The sequence below is a fragment of the Arvicola amphibius genome, chromosome 2 (genome assembly GCF_903992535.2).
Source record: "Arvicola amphibius chromosome 2, mArvAmp1.2, whole genome shotgun sequence".
Lineage (NCBI taxonomy): Eukaryota > Metazoa > Chordata > Mammalia > Rodentia > Cricetidae > Arvicola > Arvicola amphibius.
The window spans coordinates 126,815,895-126,832,323 of NC_052048.2; the positions used below are offsets into that span (position 1 = coordinate 126,815,895).

The 16,429-nt window shown below is 41.8% G+C and overlaps 1 protein-coding gene across 1 annotated transcript in view; it reads right to left on the reverse strand.

Annotated features, from left to right (window-relative positions):
* Positions 1 to 16,429, reverse strand: part of Ttc27 (tetratricopeptide repeat domain 27) — a 120,013-nt gene that overhangs the window by 13,395 nt on the left and 90,189 nt on the right. Inside the window, exons 15-16 of the mRNA XM_038320546.1 lie at positions 13,996 to 14,048; positions 8,814 to 8,979 (exon numbers count right to left, since the gene is read on the reverse strand). Coding sequence (XP_038176474.1) covers positions 8,814 to 8,979; positions 13,996 to 14,048 — 219 coding nt within the window. The remainder of the gene's footprint in view (positions 1 to 8,813; positions 8,980 to 13,995; positions 14,049 to 16,429) is intronic.

Consider the following 16,429-nt stretch of genomic DNA (forward strand, 5'->3'; position numbering starts at 1 on the left):
CTCAGGCTGCCTAATTCCCATCTACACTTACCTACAGTATCATTCTGTTTAGAATTACAATTTAAATATTTCGCCCATCTGAACTTATTTTGGTTTATGGATGGATGCACTACTTTGTACATATTGAATATTCTATTCTTATAATAAAGATTTCAAAGTATGCCACTATTACTTACGTGAATGTGTTTGTGGGTTCTACATTCAGTTCCCCTTCATTCCTATAGCAGATGTTAACTCTTTATATCATAAAGATATTATTAGCTTTTTGCCTTTCTTATTTGTTATAAATATTTGTCACATGTTTTTTTAATGGGGTCATAAAAATTCCTTCCAGTTTTCCTTTATTGCCTTTAGTAAGCATTCTCTTCTATTCCTAATTTTTCTAGGAGACGAAGTATTTGGCATATATTTAGTCCATTTGGAGTTCATTTGGTGCATCATTAAACACTCTAAATAAATATTTGAAGCCTGGATGCTTAAGAGATTTTTTAAAATGACAACGATGTAGCTTATTGTGATAAATATGGGACAGAGAAAAAAATAAAATTAACTAAATTAATCAAAATCCCATTATAGCTTTTTGCCAAGATGGTGCTGACAGAGAAGAAAGGAGTCCCTGCCGTCTGTGGCCAAAGCCTAAGCAAAGGCTCTGAAAACAGAGAAGGCAGTGCTGAGAGACGTCCACAACCAACCACAAAAAGAAGATCTCTGTCACCTACCTCCCAGGCCAAGACCCCGAGGCACCTGACCTCATCTATTTCTCACCTCTATCCCAGACCAAGCTTGAGGAATGCACCAAGTGCAGATGACTGTGGGGACCACACTCATCTCCAAAGAGAGCGGAAGGCCTCTCATAATGGAGAGGCAATTCCAACACAAACGCAGGAGAATCTTGGCAAAAAGAGAACGCATGTCCATCCTCTTCCCTAACACTAACCTTAAGGTCCTCAGCCAAATCTCATCACAATCTTGGCCCACTGCAGAGGGTTTAGCCCTCTTAATCCTGGAGGTCTTCGTAGCAGGAAGGGATAGAACTACCTTGGGTCCTGTTACAAAAACTTCCAGGAGGGCTTCAGGCCAGAAATGAAGCAATTTCCAACCTCCCTTGTTTGGCTAACTTTGCTCTCCACTTGGAGATCTCCAAGTAAGATGCTGTTTCCTGGACCAATAAACCTAACACTTGGCTTCCCCAAACCCCAGTTAGGAGAAGAAGATAGCCAGCTTAGCGGTTTCCTTTGTGTCCCTTCTCAATAACAAACAAATAAACAAAAAACCCCAAAACAATCTAAAGAGCTGTGGCAGTGTGATGCTAGGGAGGCAGATGGCTCAGTCAGTAAGCTGCTTGCTGGAGAAGCAGGAAGCCCTCAGTTCAAATTCACAGCCTCAGGCCATGTACCAGGAGTGCTGCTGTGACTGTAAATAATACTAGCACTAGGGAGGCGGAGACAGGAGGATCCCTGGGGTTTGCAAGCTACCTACCTACTCTCGCCAAGTAAAGGGTTCCAGTTCAGTGAGAGAAGCTGTCTCAAAAACCAAGATGAGAAGCCACTGAGGAAGACAACCAACATGGACCTCTGGCCTCTACAGGCACACAGGCACAAGTGTGTATGCAACCATGCGCAAACATACACATATGTACACACAGACAGACACACACACACACACACACACACACACACAGAGCTCTAGGTTAAAGAGGCCAGGTCTCAAGCCCTGGCTCCCCTGCTCTCCAAGGCCTGTCAGCTAGAACACATCAACTTTATTAGCTTACCCTGCTAGCCTAAGATTCCTCCGCAGTAGACTGGAGATAGCATCTATTTTCCAAAGCTGTAATTATACAAAGTGGATCTGTTTCCTCTCTCTTTTCTCTCAGGTAATACTCAATCATCATTTATTCTAAGACTTTAATTTGGTTGGCAATGTGCCCTCCTGCCCATCAATAGCACCTTTTCATGACTCCAAAGAAAATATCAAACAGAAATCTACACAAAGAATATCAATATACAGTTATCTATGATAGTTATGTGATACTTGGAAAGCAGCAGCGAACTGTGATGGCAGAAACCTGACGGGAATTACTTAGTTGGGGAAAGGGTGGTGGTGGCTCAGCTGACCAGAAGGGACATAAGAGGACTCTAATGACAAAAATGGGAGTCATGGTTATATTAGAATATATAACAGTCAAAAAGCATAAAGCTTAATAATCTGCATGTTTAATTACAAGTAACCTACACTTCAATTAAGAAAATATTACTAGAAACCACTCACACGAACTTTAATCTGAGGAGGAAATACTTCACACAAAGCTTCCCACAGACATCAGAGCACGTGTGATTCTAATGCTTCAGTTCCCACTAACTACATACACTTCCCAGGCCTCACCGTAATGGTCACCACCTTATACTGTGTACTCTATAAAGATAATCTATGCTAAGTGGCTAGAATATATTAAGCACTCAATATGTGATTAATTCCCCAAACAAATTAGATTTTACTATGTAAAACTAAAATTCCTTTTCCAAATGATTGCAAACTATAGTAGTTTGAATGAAAAACCTTCCCCATAGGCTCATAGGGCGTGGCGCTATTGTGGTCTTCTTGGAGCAGGTGTGGCCTTGTTGGAGGAAGTGAGTCACTGGGGGCAGGCATTGAGGTTTCAGAAGCCCAAGTCAGTCCCAGTGTCTCTCTCTTCCTGTTGTCTGTGGATCTGGATGCAGAACTGTCAGCCACCTCCGCAGCACCACGCCTGCCTGCCATGATGATAACGAACTAAACCTCTGAACTGCAAACCAGCCCCAATTAAATGCTTTCCTTTAGCTAGGCATGGTGGCACACGTCTTTAATCCCCAGCACTCAGGAGGCAGAAACATGTGGATCTCCGTGAGTTCGAGGCCAGCCTGGTCTACAGAGTGAGTTACAGGACAGTTACACAGAGAAACCCTGACTTGAACCAGAGACCCTCCCCACAAAAGATTTTTCCCTTATAAGGGTTGCACAGTCCTAGCGTCTCCTTCCAGCATAGAAACCCTAAGACACCAACTCATCAAAAATAAGTCCAAAATTAAGAAACCAGGAAGAAATAACAGGTCATTTAGAATTTGTCCAAGGAAAGAAGCATCCACACAAGGATTTGCTCACCCACTTGTAGAAACTTGGAAAATGAACAGGGACTAATCATAAAAACAAAAATCAGATTTAATGACTGATAAGGAAGAGCAAGAATGTAAGTGCAGACGTTAGAAAAACCATGCTAGGTGGTGCTGATACAGAACACTATGGCTGAGTTTTACCAATCTTCACTCTCAACTAAGGCTGAAGAAACAACAACAAAGGTATACAGGTAAGAGGCTCGCTCACTGACTCCCTTTACAAATACTAGAAGAAGAAAAAATACAGGATAATTTACATCTACTTTACACCATTGTCTGTATTATAATAAATACAAATTTATACATTTTTATATATTCACTGTGGGGAAAAAACTAAATCACATAATCTATACCTATAAAAAAAGAATGAGGGTTAGAACTTTAGTACAGTACACAGGAAGGAAAAGATAAAAGTATTTCAAAGCAAGTTAAAATAGAATGGGGTCAATAGTGTCAAACCAAAGAATATCAAGAGATTTTTCTGAAAGACAACTGCTACCAAATACATCGAGTCAAATTAAGTTTTACCCAAGATAAACCATCCCAGGCCATCTACCAAGTATCGCGGTGGACACGGACCGACTGCTGAAATGTGTGCCACAGACAATACACTCCAAAGCTGCATACGCCAGAGCTCACTGCCAGTAACCAGGACTAGAAAGTGATCCTGCCATGGCTGCAGAAGCTAACCAGTGCCATCAGAATTCTACGACATTTCTCTGGAGAGCCACTTACAGGGCTTCCCCAAGAAACAAACAGACACATGGTCTTCCCATGTTATTTCTACAACTGAATGTCTGAGGGTTCTCTACGGTGCTAATGAAGGTCAGCTGACCTAAGTCACTGGTTACCTAGAAATGACACTTTCGGTACTATTTCCTCAGTAAGTCCAAATGTGCACATCAGGCTAACAGCTCTAACATGACACCGTGAGAACCATGATGCTGCTCAGCGTGCTTCACAGACATTTCACAGAACAATGCTAGATCTCAGCGCACACAGCAGGACTGCAGGAGGACAGTCTCAATGCTAGATCTCGGTGCACACAGCAGGACTGCAGGAGGACAGTCTCAATGCTAGATCTCGGTGCACACAGCAGGACTGCAGGAGGACAGTCTTGAGAATCCAAAGTCACCCTGGACTCCTGCAAAATACACTCAACTTCTAATGAAACTAATTACAAAGTTATTTAAATATTCATGCTTTGGGTCTGGAAAGATAGCTCAGTGGTTAAGAGCACTGGTTGCTCTTCCAGAGATCCTAGGTTCAATTCCAAGCACCCACACGGCAGCTTACAACTGTCTGTAACCCCAGTCCCAGGGGATCCAATGTCCTCTTCTGGCTTCCATGGGTACTGCATGCATGTGGTGTACGTACATGTAGGCGAAACACTCATATACATTAAAATAAATGTTTGTGCTAAGATAAAGTAACTGTGTATCAACACTCTGATTTGAGAATAATGGAATAATGAGGGGAAAATAAAAATAGAAAATGTTAACTGTCCATGAATGTAAATAAATTCTAATAATTTTATCTCGTAAACAAGCAAATTTTCACAAAAGTTCCCATAAGACAATGTGCTAAGACACACATAGAATTACAAAATTGTAAATGGAAACCAGCACGATTTACTGTGGTTGAAAACACAGTTTTAGAAGAACCTGAGCAGTGGTACATGCCTCTAATCCCAGCACTCAGTAAGCAGAGGTAGGTAGTTCAAGGCTGGCCCTGTCTACACAGCAAGTTCCAGGACAGCCAGGGTATGTAGAGAGACCCTGCCCCCACCTCTACCTCCAACAAAAGGAAAACAGAAAAAGAAAAGAGTGTATATCACTAGAGGAGTGAGGAGCTATAACCAGTTTGAAACGTTCAGTTGGGACAACAGCTAAGGCTGGAACTGTGGCCCAGTGCTGGAGCGCTTGCCTGGCAGGTGCCCAGCCCTGGCCCCGTCCTCAGCAGCCCAGGATGGGAGGTGAAGCACGGCAGGCAATTTGTGCTGGGAAAGTTATGCTTAAGATTTTTTTCTTTTTCTGAAAAATGTTTAAATATATCCCTTAAATGTGTTTCTTGGGTCCTTTTACTGTTACTTTTATTTATTACTGTGCTTTTATTTGTTAGCCAAGTAAACAACTCGGAGTTTTATCTTTAGAATCAAATAATTACTCTCAGAGTGTTTCTGTTGGAACGGAGCAGCACGATCCCTTTCCTCTAGCTCATCCGCTCACAGACAAACATGGCAGCAGCATCGTAACAACTTGCTTCATCCTGAGGGATGGGGAGGCTCAGGAGCTGGTGCCCAGTTAGAAAAGGAAATTCAAACATTCACCAATCCCAATTCAGCTGCTATACTTGCAAAAGACAGGAATCATCCAGACAGATCCTGTTTCCTTCGAAAAAATTGTTCCACATCTTCTTGCCTTTTCTGAAATACTTGTCTCTCAGTTTTACCATAATTGATATACCAAAGTCAATGAAAATCAGCATTACCTTGGTGACTTCACAACTCTTTTTTTTTTTAAAAAAAAAAAAATTCCTTTTCAAAATAATCTTTAGATGGCCTTTTTATTTTAGCCATCGGTTCCTTTAGGATACGGAAGGTGACAGGGAATGGAGACATACATACATATACATTCCAGGTCAGATAAAGCCTCTGATAGCACAAACCAACCCCTCACAGCTGCACTGAGAATTAAATGAGCTGATATGTGCTAAGTACCAGAATAGGATCCAACACACAGCAAGCTCTTGGTAAATATAGTTATCACTTTACCATGTCTCATCTGACTAGTCCTCTGTGTTCCTTAGAATGCAGGAAAGAATGGCAAAAAGAAAAAAAAAACACGACCTCCCCTCCCTTTTTGTTCTTACACACCATGGACCACACAAGTCTTGTGCCTACTCTCTTACAGGAGAAGGTTCTAAATTGAACCACTTAGATTCTCTTTATAGCACTAGCCCCTTGGTGTCAAGCATGAAAAAATAATCAGGACTGTTTCTGGATCCTCAAAGCCAGTGAGCCAATGGTACTAGTCCTTGGTGAATATGCAGATTACCGAGGGCTAAGTGACTGACTTAGAAGGCAACCCATTCGCACCAGAAAGTGAATGAAAGACAAATGAGAGGCAAGTGAGAGCAGAAAAATGGTATCATACTGACTTACCACGGTCACTTAGGGGCTTGGCCAAGAGGCCAGTGTGACTGACGAGCAGAATGCCACTGGAGACTGTCCACGTAAGTCTTAACAGGAAGTAGGGGAGTGTCTCATTTCCTTATGCACTGGCACATAAGTCTATCCAATTTAACCCCAGAGAACTCCACACCAAGATCTTCCACTGTGCCCTCCCCAACCTTCACCTCCCACCCCTGCTGCCACCTAATAGCCTATCAATTTTATCTCAGTTTTCTGAGGGGCTGGGGAGACAGCTCATCAAATAAGTGCTTGAGGACATGAGTCCAATCTCCAGACACAACAGCACACACACCTGCAAATCCAGACACAACAGTACACGCCTGCGAATCCAGACAACAGCACACCTGCAAATCCAGACACAACAGAATAAACCTGCAAATCCAGACACAATAGAATAAACCTGCAAATCCAGACACAATGGCACATGCCTGCAAATCCAGACACAACAGCACACACATGCAAATCCAGACACAACAGCACACGCCTGCAAATCCAGACACAACAGTGCATGCCTGCAAATCCAGACACAACAGTGCATGCCTGCAAATCCAGACACAACAGCACACACCTGCAAATCCAGACACAACAGCACACGCCTGTAAATCCAGGGCTCCATAGGCAGAAAGAAAGAGGATCCCAAGGGCATTAGCCAGTTGGTCTAAGTCACATCTGTAAGCTCCGGTTCAGTGAAAGACTCTGCCTCAAGAAATAAACGGTCTTTACAGATACACAAACACAACAAGGTCCCTTTGTGCCCTGACTGTATCAGCTGATGGAAGAAAACGGCTTAAGGAAGTAAGATCTGTGCAGGTTCACATGGCAAAGGACTGCAGTTCACCAAAGGACAGTGGGGAGGCATGGCACTCATGGAGGAACAAATGTGTGGCCAAGTCACATCACATGGCACTGACCAGGAGGTAGAGAGAGCAGACTGGAACCAGGGGCTGATGTAACCTTTCAAGACCTAGCCTTTAGAGCCCATTCCCACCAGCCTGTCTTCACCTCCTTCAAGATAGTGTTGCCAGCTGTACACAGTGTTGAAAACATAGGCCTCCAGGAGACACACATCTCCTACTCAAACTGTGACAGGGACAGGGAAGCACAGAGGACCTCAGTGTGCAGTAACATCAAATGAGCAGCGCCGTGGCTCATGTCTTACACATGTGCAAGAAAATTAATCCCAAGTGTAAAAAGGAAATAATGCCACTTCAAGTGACTTACACTTGCCCTGAGGTTTTAAAAACAAGTTTCTAAAATCTTTCTTAATCAAGAAAGACCTTAAAACCAGTTGAAATACAAAATCTAAGTACAGGAGAGTGGGCTGTGACACACTGAGATCTGTCTCGAGCATCATCTGTGCCCTGCCCCAAGAGGCAAAGTGTGCAGGGGACAGAACTAGGCAGTGCCCACTACTGAGCCGTACTCTCAGCCTAGCCTGCACTTAAACTAAAGTCTGGACTCTAAAATGCAATCCCTTCTTCCCACAGTGGACAATACTTACAATGAAAGACAGAGGAGGAAAAAGGAGGAGAAAGACCGACTGAAAGTTAGAATCTCTCCTCCGTGTGCATAGTTCTACTTGAAGTTATAGATTTTCTCAGTGAATTACATGGAACCAAAGCCTTAAAGTCACCTTGGCCAATTACATAGGTATGCTTTCAAAACATGTACATGAGCCAAACACAGAGGAGTTAAGATAGGATTGTGATAAGCTGTGTTTAGAACTGGGGTATTTATGCCATGAGATTTGCAAGGTATTATCACATATTAGATTTTACTTCTGCGTTTGTGTTGTATGGTTTTTATAAATTAAATTTCATCTTTTTAAATAGCATATGTTGACTGCTACAAGAGCAAAAGAATAAAGTGCTGTTTTCTAGCCCTCTGACACCAGAACCCATAAACTCCTGAGTATTGTCTCTTTGTACACTGCCTTATATTATAATTCAATCCAAAAAGTCTTGCTTATTTCATGCTACTATGCAGAAAACACAATGGCTGCAAATCTCAATACTCTCTCCAAGAATAACTTCATATAAACAGAAAGACTATATCTTCAGTGTTGTAAACAAAATACCACCCATTCTTTCTACGTTGTCCAAGCCTTGGATGCACGCTGTAAGTGCTGCATGAATGTATACAGAATTTGCTCCCACTATTACAAACCACAGAAGGCAGCATTACCCAAAGAATAAGTAATGCAAAGAGCGTCTTTGTCTCTGCACACTGACAGTATGTGTGTAAGCCACGAGTCAGCCTTCCAGACATGAGCTGCAGCAACACTGTGTGTGACTGCACAATGCACTTAACATCGAAATGCCAGGAACTGTAAGTAACCAGAATGGATGACTGAAGAACAGAAATGCGGTTTACATACATTACATGTGTTTAATACTAAAAAAAAACAACTTATATCACAGAATAGAGAAACAGTAAAACCAAGCTGGAATAACAAAATGTGAACCTCCTACCTGAACATCTTTGTATTTGTCTCGTAGGTCCAAGAGCCGGTGATAAGCTTTAATGGCTTCTGCAAACTCCCCAACGTCTGTGCTAGTGAGAATATAGTTTTCCCAGATTTGCCAGTGTTCATAGTTACATTTGAGAGCTTCTTGTAAAGTTCTAAAAGCTTTGACTCTGTGGAGGTCAGATTTTAAAGAAAGGAACAATGAATTCTTTCCAATTGAGACAAATCCTGGCTACGTGCATAGAAACGTGAATGGGAATGCCACTCTTCAATCTCCTGTATCAATCCATCACTGGGAATCAGATGCCCAATAGCATATAATCACCAAGGTTCAATAACAACATGAGGCGCACAGAGTACTCTATGGATATATGTCTTCCCTAATTTAGTCACAGCAGATAGGGACATTAAAACAAGGCATCAATCTCAATTCTGCCCCAAGAACAGGCTGATTCAAGTACCAGACTCCAATCTAGAGGGACCTACCCAGTGCAGCTGTAATCCTGCAAGACAGAAGGGGAACAGAACAGTGGGCAGGACAGCCATGAGGAAAAAAAAAAGCTCCTGACACTCTAAATAGATCTACAAAACAAAATCATATAACCTGGCGGGGGGGGGGGGTCTACGCAAGATAGGGCAGTCTACAAAATTACCTAACAGGATATAAACTTACTAAAATTAAGGTTAATTTTTTTAAAAGATAATTATTTTTGTTGTTATGATTTTATGTGTATGGGTGTTCTGACTGTATGTATGTCTGCATACCATAAATATGCCTGATGCCTTGGGAGGCCGAAAGAGAACCAGTCTCCTAGAACTAGAGCTACAGATGGCTGTGAGCTACCATGTGGATGCTAGGGATTGAATCTATCTAGGTCCTCTGAAAGAGCAGCCAGTGTGCGCTGAACCGCTGAGTCATCACAGGTACGAGGAGTGTTACGAAGGCAGAGGTGGGGTGTGTGCAGAAGGGCACGAGTGACATAAAGACATAGAAGATGACGGGGGGGAGGCAGGAGCAGAGGGAGAAACAACAAGAACAAATTTTACTTGAAAAGTTGCATAATGAAACCTTATTCTTTATATGCTGAAACAATCTATGAAGCCTTTGAATGTATTTTTTCAAAAAATTACAGATGAGGCAGTGATTTACACTGAAAAAGAACAGAAGACAATAAAACAAAACTAGGAAATGCGAACAAAATCAACTAGCAATTTCGGAGTTGAAAGAAAGATTAAAATAAATAAAGCTTAATATGTATCTAAAATAAGACTGTATATAATTCAAGAGAAAATCGGTGAACTGGAAAAGACTAGTGAGGCGCTTCCCAAAATTCAATTAAAACATAAATGAAGAGTGAGGAGACAAGAAAAAAGGGTAAGACTTAGATCTGAATCTGGTGGAGATTCCAGAGTGAAGGAATGCGAGCAGATGGCAGGATGCTATGGATCAGACAGTGGCTGATCCTTTTTCAGAACCAAGCACAGATCCAAATTCTTTGATCAAAAAAGCATATTGCAGGGCTGGAGAGATGGCTCAGAGGTTAAGAGCATTGCCTGCTCTTCCAAAGGTCCTGAGTTCAATTCCCAGCAACCACATGGTGGCTCACAACCATCTGTAATGGGGTCTGGTGCCCTCTTCTGGCCTGCAGAAGAGTATTGTATACATAATAAATAAATAAATATTCTTTTAAAAAAAAAAGCATATTGCATATTCTAAGCCACATGAAGATGCCCTAATATTTACAAAAGAACAACAAGATTCAGCAACAAGATGGCAGAAAACAATAAGATATGTAATACTTCTAACATGCTGAGTAAAATTAACAGCTAACCTAAAGTTTTATAACCAGCTAAACTTGCCACTTGAAAGGAAATGCAAAATCAAGCATATTTAAATATACAAAGATCAAGGTACTATTGACTGATCCTAAATAAAAGATCTACTAAAGGATCCTTTCTTGCAAAAATAAAAAGGGGGGGGATTTCAAAAAGAAATAGTTTTTCAAAAATCAAGCAAATTGTTTCTATGGCCGGCCCCTTGCCCCCTTTCTTTACCTTACCCTTACCACTGTCCCCCATGTGATAGCAACTATTTTCAAAATTGGTGGGTTGAGACTCCTCAGGTCTCCCACAACAAAGAGCTGGGCATTGAGTCATCTTTCTGGAGAGCAAGTCAACAGGCAACCATCAATGCCACAAGGATATGTGTATGCCCCAATCACAGGTTCCTGAACCCAAGACTTTAAATGAGGGGTGGGAGTGAAGAGCTGGCTTTGTCTATACAGCACTCATCATCTTGCAAGCACAAGAATCTGGGTTTGACACCAAAACCCATATAAAAACAACAGGTCTGGATATGCCCACTTGTAATCTCAGCTGGGGTGGTGGGGTTCAGAGGATCCGTGGAACTCACTAGCCAGTCAGTTTAGCCTATTTTGTGAGCTCTGGGCCAATGAGGGACTCTGTTTCAAAAGTAGCTGGCTGTTTCTGAAGAAAATTGTCATTCATCCTCTACATGCATGTGTACACACAAAACACAGAATGCACTGTTTGGGTTTCTTTCCTGGTAAGTATAGCTTTTCTATAAGAAGCTTCATCCTGGGAGTCACTTATCCAGCACACTATGTTGAAGATGCTGTAACATTAAGTTATACACAAAATGGGAAATGGTCCCAAAGACCTGATACCTGGGGAAATCAGATGGAAAAAAGTGAAAAGGTCACAACAGAATAGATGAGGTCATTTTAGAGCATAAATATTGTTTTGAGGGAAACAATTTCATGAATCAAATATCATGTCGAGAGCAGTGGTTCTCAACCTATGGGACATAACCCCTTTGGGGTAGAATGCCCCTTTCACAGGGGTCACCTAAAACCATCAGAAAACACAGATATTTATATTTCAATTCATAACGGTAGCGATTTTATGGGTGGGGATCAGCACAGCATAAGGAACTGTAAAGGGTCGCAGCATTAGGAAGGCTGAAAAACACTGCTCTAGAGTGAGAGCAAAGAAATGAAAGAAGACAATTCAGGCAAGAATAAGGGGTGATGAACCTTGGGTTGTTGGGGGAGACTGCGTGTTCGTTTCCTAGATGCCCAGACTCCCGAAATAATCACACAGAAATCTGTGTTAATTGTAATACTGTTTGGCCAATAGCTTAAGCATATTTCTCTTATAACTTTAACCCATTTCTATTAATCTGTGTAAGCCACGTGGCTGTGGCTTACGGGCAAGGTTCCAGTGGGCTCCCAGAGAGGCATCTGTCTCCTGCAGGCGGCTACATGGCTTCTCTCTGACTCTGCCCACTCTCTCTATCCTCTATCTGCTTGGAACTCCCGCCTTGCCCTATTTTGCTAAGCCACTGGCTGAAACAGCTTTATTCATTAACCAAGAAAAGCAACACATAGACAGAAGGACTTCCCACACCACTGGGTCTAGCATCCCTACTTTTACACAAAATCTATTCACAGGACAGCAGAATAAAAATACTAAGAAGTCAAACAACACTTAAGAACTGTCTAAATATTTGAGAACTGTCTACAAAGAATGATAAAAGACATGGACTATGAAGAGACTCAAGTGGGCTGGAGAAAAGACTCAGCAATTAAGAACACTTACTGCTTTTGAAGAGGACCTGGGTTCTCTTCCCAGCATCACAAGGCAGAACTCCAGTTCCAGGGGTTCCAATACCCTCTTCTGGCCTTTTGGGTACCAGGCATGCAGATGGTACACATACATACATATAAACAAAGACTCATACATACAGAGTAAAAATAAATGAATCTTTAAAAAAAATGAGCCTCTACATGTAAGATTATCAAGGCTCTTAGAAAACACTAATAACATCCTAGATACACCCAAGATACCCATTGCCCTAGAGCAACAGGTATCCAGTAAGCATTAATGTAGTCTATTTCAATCAAGAACACAGTATTATTTTTAAGAGGTTGGAAGAACAAACTGATCTCTAGTTATGCAGACTGGTAGCCAAGAGCAGAGGAGGCATTTGATGATTTCAATGTAAAATCGCCTTGATATCTTCAGAAATATCTGGTGACTCCATAACAGATACCAAGCCTGACAATAGGGCTTAAGTAAAAATGGAAACATCCCCTTTCGTTGCTGCATTAAAGCTCTGGCAGTAGCAGCTCCTGTCTCTTCCATTTCCTCCACTTTTCACAGCCAGTCAACAGCACCTGGGCGGTGGTGCTTGGCACCTGCCCTTTCTTTACCCACTCCAGTCACCTCAGTTCTCCAGTTCCCAGGTCCCTCTCTGCTCTGTCTCATACATTGCCTCCTGATACACAGTCCCCAAGGTTTCTCTCTGTTGGTTTCCCACCAAAATCTCAGGCTATCCCCAACAGTATAGTCTCAACATGCTCGTCAGGGTTAGAAGACAGTGAGTTGAGTGTGACCCCTTTTCCATCCTTCTCCTACACTAGAGATCTTACCCTACAGCTGGGCTACTTTCCTTCCACCTCCTAAAGTAATTCACTCGATTATGCCACTCTACATTTGGTCACATGGCTTTTTTTGCCGAAAAGGTGTCCTCTATCCTTTCCACATGTCCTTTAAATCTGTCTTCAGCACAAGACAAGCATCTGTGAGTCAGGCTCCCAGACCGTCTCCTCTGAGCTCCTGCCAGGACTACATACGCTCCTGACCGCAGCGGGCGAGCAGGGCACCTACTCCATCACAGCTCCCTCGCACTCACGCTTGGTGTTCACCACGTATGGCTTGTGTCACTAATCAGCTTTTAAAATAATACCGCAGACTGATTTATTTCTTAAATCTACATCTCCAGAAGAATTGGGTCAAATTTATATTTTATAAAAATGTCTAAGCCAAGCAATTAATAAGAAAACTACCAACTGAGTTGACCAACTATAGGTCTGTTTGGTTTTATCATGTAATGAAATTTAGGCTGAAAAATTGGTGGCAAATAACAATTTTAAGAGATATTTCTTTATTATGCATAATGCATACTTACTATACATTAAATGTTTTCAAGAAATAACTATACAAATAGAATTCAAAGGTTCACTAAGTTATTGTAACTTACATGCAAGCACAGGAAAAAAGAGAAACAAAGAGCTAGACACAGATTTTAAATATTCAGTTAGAGGAAATCTTACTAATTTTAGGGGGAAACCAAGTTCTTCACATGGGAGTTGTGTACTTACTTTTGTTTTAATCGAATATAAGAAGTGGATAAATTGTTCCAAGCCTCAGCGTTCTGAAACAATGAATGATCCAGTTAGAGACTGTTCTTAGGTAAGACACTTGCCAAAACCAAAATACAACCCATTTTTCTAGTTTGATATGTACTCCTAAGAAACAAAAAAAAAATCACAATTTTCAATAATGTATTTGAAAGAAAAAAATGGCATAAAGTTAAACTTTATTTTTATGGCTTACAAAAGAAATTTAAAAACCCCAATCAACCAATGACATAGGTATCATAGCACTGACTCAGTTCAGTTAAATTTTTATTTTCAAGTTTTGACATATAAAATAGTTGGAAAATTTACAATATAATTTAACTAATATGTCTATTTTTATTATTATTCAAGTAAAATCAAGGCTTACATAAATACTGATTCTAATAAGAATGTTATGAATTTTTCTTTTTTCTAATTTTTTTAATAAAATATAGCTTTTAACTGCCACACATAGGGTTTTAAAGTTAAATGGTACTGACTGCCCTGTCCAGATGTGGCAATGCTAGTACCTGGCTAGCCTTCTCACCATAAAACTCTACAGCGTAAACAAAATAAGCACTGTGTGGGGAACTGGAGACAGCAGCACAGGAGCGACCCTTCAGGGGGGGGGGGGGGGGGGAAGCACGATGGGGTCTCAGCAGGCAGTTCAGCCGCTGCCTGTGGCACACTCAGGTTCCCCACACAGACAGGCAGACACCGTCACAGCACAGCAAGCCTACTGAGATGAAGGAAGGAGACCAGACTACAGGGCTGAGAAGGCAAATGGGATCTGCAGCAAAATGCCATGGAAGAGAAGTAAAAGATCAAGTTCTAGAAAGTTCAGTAAGCATCCCAAGTCCTAGGATGGGCAATAACCTTTACTACACCACTAGACTTTCTGTGGCATGACAAAAACCAAACCAACTAATGTCAAAATGCTTCAGGCCAGAGGTCACACGGTGCCAGGAATTTAAAGTTCTGAGCAGGCAGGAAGAGAGTTCTTACTGTCTAACATGACACTCAACTCAGTCCAAGAAAGCTTATCTCCCAACAGGACGATTATAACTTAGAAAACAACAGTTCCAAACTTATTCTAACAAAGCTTAATTCAAGATAACCCATAAGTAAATTAACTGAATGTGAAAATAAAATTCAGTCTTCCAGAAGAAAAATACGGAAACGCAGAGACTTAACAACCACATACAGTGTATAGGGCACAACAATAAAAGGGGTCAGAGCCAAGCATGGGGGCAAATCCCAGTGCTCAGGAGGTAGAGGCTGGGGATAGGAGGCTTGAGGCCAGCCTGGAGACAAGAGGTGGGCTCTGGGGCAATGGCAATTTGTATCCCACTTTTCCAGCCTATCCACACTGTTCATTTGAGAGTTGCATGCAGTCTTGAAGTTACACTGCATGTAAAGGATGAAAGAGAAAAGAAGGCAGATGATATTTGGCTACTATTTCAAGTATACAATTTGCTACGCATTTGAGATGAAAGATGAACTCTGAAAATCAGGCACAAATGCCTATTCTTAATACAATCTTCCTTGTTTTCGTCAGACCCGAGTTATTAGCAATTTAGACATTTATAAACGGTAACTGCAGGGGCTGCAAAGGTGGAGCCATGGGCGAATGCTCTTTGCACATGCAAGAGGGCCTGAGTTCAGAAGCCCAGATGCTTGTGAAAAGCCCAGGGTGGTGAGACAGAAATAGGGCGAGACGTCTCTAGAGCTGGTGGCCAGCCAGCCTCGTCAGTCAGTGAGCTCCAGGCTCAGTGAGAGACCCTGCCTCAAAAAAGAAAGTGAAAATAAAAGAAACACCTGATGCCAATTTATGAGCTCTGCATATTCACACACAGGTACATACACATTCATATATGTAATGCCCCCCACACACAGAGTGGGAGAGAAAGGGTGATCAACCAAACTATAGTAGGTTATGTGTACACTGCAAAGACCAAATGCGAGATTGAGAAAGCTGGGGAGCAGAGGCCCTGGTGGACAGCATCAAACGTCTGAAACATGATGTGCCATCATAAGTTTTAATTGTGTTCATAATTTCCATGGAAGATTGTGTGGAAAATTGACAGCAATACTCTAAAGAATGAAATAAGATGCACAAGGGCTGGGATTTGATTCCTAATGCAATAAGACTGTGGCTAATAACACGCTTCTGCCACAGAGTATTCAATCACGTGTTTGAGGGATGGGAGAAGAAAAAGAAGGTAGAAAAGATAGGGAAAGAATAGGAAGCAGGGGGCTAGCAGGATGCTTCAGTGAGTCAAGGTGCTCAGTGCCAAGCCTAACAACTTAGGTTTGATCACTGGGACCTACAAGGTAGAAGAAAATCAACTCCACAGGTCTCCTCTGGCCTCCATATGCATGCATATCATGCACATTCTCCCCCAACACACAGGGA